This window comes from Loxodonta africana, chromosome 12, assembly GCF_030014295.1.
Source record: "Loxodonta africana isolate mLoxAfr1 chromosome 12, mLoxAfr1.hap2, whole genome shotgun sequence".
Taxonomy (NCBI): Eukaryota; Metazoa; Chordata; class Mammalia; order Proboscidea; family Elephantidae; genus Loxodonta; species Loxodonta africana.
In genome coordinates this window covers 88,135,663-88,142,422 of record NC_087353.1, presented here as the reverse complement: position 1 = coordinate 88,142,422, position 6,760 = coordinate 88,135,663, and the positions used below count along the sequence as shown (strand labels likewise).

The window sequence follows — 6,760 nt, the reverse complement described above, 5'->3', positions numbered from 1 at the left end:
TTTTCTCTCCTCCAGTGGAATGTACTCCCCACAAGAACAGGGACTGTATTGTGTTGTACTTATAGCACCTAAAACTGTGTCTGAATTTGGAAGATCCTCAAGAATTATTTTAGGAACGAAGAGTGAATAGGGTAAACTTTGAGCAGAGATCTGATTGAAGTTAGGAAGCAAGCCATGGAGATATTTATGGAAGATAATTCCAGATAGAGAAAACGGCAAAGGCAATGAGCCCTGAAGCAGAGGTGTACATGTTCAAGGAACAGTGAGGAGGCCAGTGTGGCTAGAACAGAGGGCACAAGGGAGACAAAAGTAAGAGATGAGGGAGGAGGGAGAGTACGGATCACCTAGAGCCATATAGGAAACCCTGGTGGCATAGTGGTTAAGTGCTGCGGCTGCTAACCTAAGGGGCAGTTCTACTCTCCTATAGGGTCGCTATGAGTCGAAATCGACTCAAGGGCAACGGGTTTTTTTTTTAGAACCATATACGCCTCACTTTAGATTTTATTCTGAGACAGATGGGAAACCATGGGAAAGTTTGTTTTTTTTTAATTTTTATTGTGCTTTAAGTGAAAGTTTACAAATCAAGTCAGTCTCTCACACAAAAACTTATATACACCTTGCTACATACTCCCAATTCCTCTCCCCCTAATGACACAGCCTGCTGCCTCCCTTCACTGTCTCTTTTCATGTCCATTTTGCCAGCTTCTTCCCCCCTTTACCCTCTCATTTCCCCTCCAGACAGGAGATGCCAACATAGTCTCAAGTGTCCACCTGATCCAAGAAGCTCACTCCTTAACTAGCATCCCTTTCCGTCCCATTGTCCAGTCCAATCCCTGTCTGAAGAGTTGGCTTTGGGAATGGTTCCGGTCCTGGGCCAACAGAAGGTCTGGTGGCCATAACCACTGGGGTCCTTCTAGTCTCAGTCAGACCATTAAGTCTGGTCTTTTTACTAGAATTTGGGGTCTGCATCCCACTGCTCTCCTGCTCCCTCAGGGGTTGTTGTGTTCCCTGTCTGGGCAGTCATTGGTTATAGTTGGGCACCATCTAGTTCTTCTGTCTCAGGCTGATGTAGTGTCGTTTATGTGGCCCTTTCTGTTTCTTGGGCTCGTAATTACATTCTGTCCTTGGTGTTCTTTGTTCCAGGTGGGTTGAGACCAATTGATGCATCTTAGATGGCTGCTTGCTAGCGTTTGAGACCCCAGAAGCCACTCTCCAAAGTGGGATGCAGAATGTTTTATTAATAGATTTTATTATGCCAGTTGACTTAGATGTCCCCTGAAACCATGGTCCATGGGAAAGTTTTGAGCCTAAGCATGACAAGACCTGAATTACATTTAAAAAACATTATTCTTTATAGTAAACATAGTTGAATGAATGAATGAAAAAATATCTCCAAGATGGGCCCCAAAACCATAGAAATGGAGATCCTACACCAGCCTTAGTCAAGAAATATTTATTTGGATGAGAAAGGGGGCCGAGAGCCAGAGGCCTGAGGCTGGCCTAGGTCTCAAGCCTCGGATCCAGCAGCCATCACAGGCTGGGAGGAGCACCTCCTCTTGCTTAGGTTAGTGAGGATCTGGTTCTGGTTGGGCCGGTAGAGAACCACGAAGCTCTCTGGAGGAAGAACTGGACCTCTGTTCTCTTCCACTTGACCCATCAACAGATAACTGGCCCCTGGGGGAGGGAGAAGGGATTGAGAGCTCATGTGACTAAGACCTTGTCAATACATCTCCTCATCCCACCACTCCTATCGTTTTCATGTAGCTAAGTCCCCTCTCCCCATTTTCCCACATTTCCTTTACCTTTCTTCATGGGGGGACACTGCCTGCAGGGCACGTAAAGCTTCAGGGGTGTATCAGTGGGTGGAGAGGGCAGGTCCAGGTTTCCGGTTTTATAAGCATCAATAAGACTGACAGTGACAGTGAGGCCCTCGCCTGGACCCCGCACCATGGACTTCACTGTTGCTGTCACCACTGTAGGAAAGTAGGGGTGAGGTGAGAAGGAGACAAGAGGCCTGGACTGGAGCCAGAAGAAGGGGTGGGTTTGGGGACAGGAGGGGGTTAGAGGAGCTGGAAGAGCGGGGCAGGGGGGCTGGGGCTTCTTACCCAAGCTGCTGGCACAGAAGTTGCTCTGCAAGGTGCCTGTCCGCCGGCACTGCTTTGGGCAAGGGGTGCCGGGAGCATCTAGGAGTGAGGGGAGGCTGTTTGTGGAGGGTGACCTACCCAGGAGTTGCACTTTCCCATGGCGGCCTCATAGATTTGAGTTTGTTCCAAGCCCTATCCAATTCTGGGTCCCAGCACCCAGCACCAGCTATGGTGCAGGGAAGGCAGGCATCAGAGAGTGTTGTTTCAGTGCGTGAATGAATGAATGAGCCCACTTTAAAACAGCTCCCTTCCGCCCGCTTCTTAGACTCACCGGGGCCTACCGGCGTCAACTCTGCCTCAGGCGAGGCCTTTGGTTTCTCCCCAGGTGGGAGTCGGGGCTTAGTGGGGGGCTTGACTTTGGGCCCAGCTCCTGGCTTGGGGCTGGGGCCAGGCTGCCGCTCCTCTCCCGGGCTCCCGGCCGGCCCTGCTTCGGCGGCACCCCGAGGCAGGGCTCTGTAGGAGGCTGAGAAGCCATCTGCTGTGACGCTGAGGTCAGAGACGAACTGGACGAGGAGCTCGTTCCCGTCGGAGGAGATGGGGCTGCGGAGGGAGGGCAATGGGGGGGGTCAAAGCTGGCCACGCACCCCGCCCTCAGCCCGGTGGCCCTTAACCTCTCTGCCTGAGCCCCACTGCCCTCTCGACCTGCCCACCCCAGACCTGGCACTCAGCCTCTACTGCCTGCCCCCTACCTGCTCGGCTCGGGCGTTTGGGGTGGGGCGAGGCTGGTCGGGTCCCGCCCCTTCAGCTAGGCCCCGCCCCTCCCAACAGCGGCACTGTCCCCCTCTCTGGTGTCTGGTGAAGTGGTGACGCCCAGACCCCGCTGCCCACCCAGGTCCTGCCCCCTCACCCGGGGACCTTGTCGCCGCAGAACTTCCCCAGCCTCTTGGCGTCGTCGGTCACGGCTCCGTTGAACACGCTGACCGAGTCGTAGCGGCAGTAGGTGTCTGGCTCCAGGTCAAACTTCCCGAAGGTCAGCGAGATCACCTGGCGGCAGAGAGAGGCCCAGGCTGCGCCGCGGGACCGGAGCGGCCCTGAGGGCGCCCAAGTCCTGCACCCCTTACCTCCTCCGCCCCGCCGCGGCCTCCTGGACGCTTGCAGCAGCCTCCGCTGTCACTTCCAGCATCCACTGAGTTCCGCCTTAATGCATTCACACCACCGCTCGAAGAATCACGCGCCCTCAAAACCATGCAGTGTCGTCCTCCCCGTCCACCGTCCCCCCGCCCCCCAGAATCAGCATCTTGTACCTCGCTCTCCTAAGACTCATCACAGTTGTAATTTTATATTTTTCGTTTCTGTGCAAACAAGGTCTGGGTCTCTGTCTTGCTTCCCACCACGGAAAGTCCAGTGTTTGGGGACATAGTAGATGCTCAATAAATCTTTGTTGGTCCCCGAGGGCAGCTCGGGCGGTGGGGTGGATACCTGGTCCGGAGGTGCGATGATATGCCAGGAACAGCTGATGCCCGGGGGGTAATCGGATTCCGGCCAGTTGGGCGTAGTCAGGGTTCCCTGGGCCTTCTCCATCCGCCCCCCGCAAAATTGGTGCTCTGGGGAGGGGAGAGAGGAGCGGGGGTGGGGGGCGGTAGAGACCCTCGGTCAGCTGGAGGAGAGCTCTAAGGCTGGGAGTCCGTGCAGGAAGCTCGGATGTCTGGGTCTCAGGAGGAGGGGAAGAAAAGGGGGGAGGAGGGGGAGTTAGCAGAGAGGGGGGTGGGAGGAACCAGGCTCTGGGAAGTCTTGGACCTCCGGGTGCCCAGGCAGGCGGTAGACCAGAGAAGGGGAATTGGCTGGGGACGCTCCCTTCTTGCCCCTCCCCCTGACCCGCAGCCACACCGCTCCTCTTCCCCTGGGAGATCCCATCTCCCCGGCCCGGCGGAAAAGTCCCTGTTTGCAGGCTGAAGAGCCCCCACGCTGTGAGGGAGCCCTCGATCAAATGCGGGTGCCCTGAAACATTTGAAGGGAGACTTCTGCCGCCAGGAGGAGTGATGGGACCGCAATCGGGAGCCCAGGGCTGGGTGTAAGGGGCACCGGGTCGGGGGAACTTAATCCTCCAGCCCTGGGGTGCCCCCTCACGCCCGTCTAAAGGAGCCCGATTGCGGACGGGGGCGGGCAGTTACTCACCGTCCCAGTAACCCCAGGCCGCCCATTCCACCCGCGGGTCGGTGACCCATTTTCGCCTCGCGCCTGGGGGGGGGCCTGGAAGAGGGGGTAGGTGGGAGCGGGAGGGGGGAGAGAAGACGGGGAGGAGGGACTGAAGGGGCAGTTAGTGAGGGAAAAGGGTAAGGGAGGTAATGGGGACCCTAGGCTCTTGAGCGCGGGGCTTGTCCTAGGGTTGAGGTTAAGGCTGGGGCGGGGCCTGAGCCGGGGGCGGGGCCAGGAGAGGGGGGAAGGCGGAGGTGAGGGAGGTCTCACCAGTGTCTGAGGTGGCCCTCCCGCTGTACCAGAGCAGGAAGCCTCGTCCTCCCGTGCCTTCGTCTGCAGTCATCCTCAGGGTCGCCTGGTTACCGGGGACGACTACTGGCGCCGGCCGGAAGGTCCCGCAGAAGCGTCCGAGCCGCTGGCCTGAGGTCCCAGCCCCAGCAAAGACCTCCAGGGCATCATAGCGACAGGCGGGGTGCAGCTCCAGGTCAAAGACTCGGAAGGAGAGGGACACAGTCTGGGCCTTAGGGACCTGACAGCGGGACAAGGGCGGGGAACCCCCAAAGTCAGGCTACACACAACTCAGGCAGAGGACGTCTCCCCTTCCCCAAGCGTTTCCTACAGTGACGTGGGCCTGAACGGGAAAGGGGCAGCGTGAGACCCCACTGGGAAAAGAGCAGAAGGGCTGGGCTCTGCAGCCCAGCTTGTGCAGGGGACAAGACCTGTCGTCTTTGGGAAGAACTTAGGGCAGGAAAGAAATTGAGAATGGAGACTCAGGATTTAAGATGGGTGTCCTGTGAGGTGCGTGATTGTTGGGACTGATGCCACCAGTGATGAATCAGAGGGGAAACTTCCTCAGGTGGGGAAAGTGCTTCCTTTGCCTGCCTGGACCCAGGCCTTGGAGGCTTCGTAAGCGGCTAGTGACCAGAGGGAACTTCTCACCGTTATTGTCCAGATGCACTCCTTATTGGGGGGGTAAAGGTTGGGGAAACCTTCGCTTGCCACGTAACCTGACTCCCCAGTCACTTCCCCTCCACAGAGGAACACAGGTCTGGAGAATGGAAGAGGGATCAGTCATGAGTACTGGAGTAGGAGAGAGGACCAGGAGCCAGGGGATCAGGGGGAAAGGCCTAAGGGATCTGGGGTAGCACAGCCAGACAAGAAGGGACTGGGCTGGGAAACACTCCAACAGGGAATAAGGAAAAAGTGGGACCATCAACTCAAGCATCCCTCCAACCCCCCAGAGTCCCCACCCCCACTCCAACTGGAATTCCCGGAATCCTCCTCAGCCCTCCTTCCTCACTCTCCCTCCTCACCCTGCCTGGCAATGGGGACAGCAGCCGCCTAACTACTTCCAGATGTGGACACAGCCACGAGGCGAGGCAGTGGGGGGGAAGGGGCGGAGAGATGAAGGAAGCAGCAGCAATGGGCCTCAAATTGAACCTGGACATCAGGTTCCTTGAGCTCCCAACCACTGTCCTGCTCCTAGTCCAGCTAACTACTTGAGTATGTGACTCCCAAGTCTCCCACTCGCCCTCTTGCCCCATCTTCTTCCCAACAATATTCTAATTCCCTCCTGGAATCCAGATGTCCAGCTACCAAGCACGTTCGAAGTCTTGGCTCGCTCAAGTTCCATTGGGGACCAAGGATTGGGCAGATGGGGAGACCTAGGGGGCAGAGGATGATGGATAGAAGAATGGGGAGCAGTAGTAGACTGCAAAAGACATAGTGATCTTGCAGCAGAGAGGAAGGACTTGGGACCCAAAGAGGGGTGGGGGCTGTGAGCAATCGGGGGGGGGGTACTGTGTTAGCAAAAGAATCTAAAAGATCCCAAAGAAATAACCCCCAGGGTCAGGGCTTTTGAAGCTTACTGGAGCTATCAAGAGACCTACCTGGTATAGTTGGGGGTCTGGCCCTGGGCGAGGGGTAGCAGGGCCCAGGCAGTGAGGAGCGGCCCCAGGAAGGAGGCCGTGGCAGCAGGCAGCATGGCGGGGGGGCAGAGGCTCTGGGGTCCTCAGGACAGAGGCAGCAGCTGAGTTTAGCAGCGGCAGCAGCAGCAGGATAATCAGTGCCAGATGAGGCAGCCTCGGGTGTGTGGGCGTGGGGACTGGCCAGTGGGGCGGATGGGGGAGGCGGGACAGAGAGAGCAAAGCTGGGGCAGTGGCGAGTCCAGGGGCCTCTCTAGGTCTAGGACACATGTTTTCCTTTTATTTTATTGTGCTTTAGATGAAGGTTTACAGAGCAAACTAGTTTCTCATTAAACAATTAATATACATATTGTTCTGTCACATTGGCTGCCAACCCTGCAACGTGTCAACACCCCCTTCTCAACCTTGGGTTCCCCATTTCCATTTGTCCAGCTTTCCTGTCCCCTCGTGCCTTCTCGTCCTTGACCCTGGGCTGGTGTGCCCATTTAGTCATTTAGTCTCGTATACATGGTTCAGCTACATTTATTATTGTTTTATGGGCCTGTCTAATCTTTG

At 56.6% G+C, this 6,760-nt stretch overlaps 1 protein-coding gene across 1 annotated transcript; it reads right to left on the bottom strand.

Annotated features, from left to right (window-relative positions):
• Positions 1-1,437: 1,437 nt before the first annotated feature.
• Positions 1,438-6,363, bottom strand: PCOLCE (procollagen C-endopeptidase enhancer). The gene is made up of 9 exons (XM_003422511.4): positions 6,170-6,363; positions 5,220-5,328; positions 4,551-4,809; positions 3,564-3,688; positions 2,992-3,128; positions 2,416-2,684; positions 2,106-2,183; positions 1,803-1,973; positions 1,438-1,674 (listed from the first exon to the last, which is right to left on the bottom strand). Exons 1-9 carry the CDS (start codon positions 6,262-6,264, stop codon positions 1,508-1,510), a joined length of 1,410 nt encoding a protein of 469 aa, XP_003422559.1. The 5' UTR covers positions 6,265-6,363; the 3' UTR covers positions 1,438-1,507.
• Between the last annotated feature and the right edge of the window lie 397 nt (positions 6,364-6,760).

Coding starts and splice junctions, on each gene's coding strand:
- PCOLCE (XM_003422511.4), bottom strand. CDS start 6,264: ATGCTGCCTGCTGCCACGGCCTCCTTCCTGGGGCCGCTCCTCACTGCC. Junction 3,689..4,550: donor GAGGGCCACCTCAGACACTG/GTGAGACCTCCC, acceptor TCCCCTCCCCAG/AGCACCAATTTTGCGGGGGG. Junction 1,974..2,105: donor CTTCTGTGCCAGCAGCTTGG/GTAAGAAGCCCC, acceptor ACTTTCCTACAG/TGGTGACAGCAACAGTGAAG.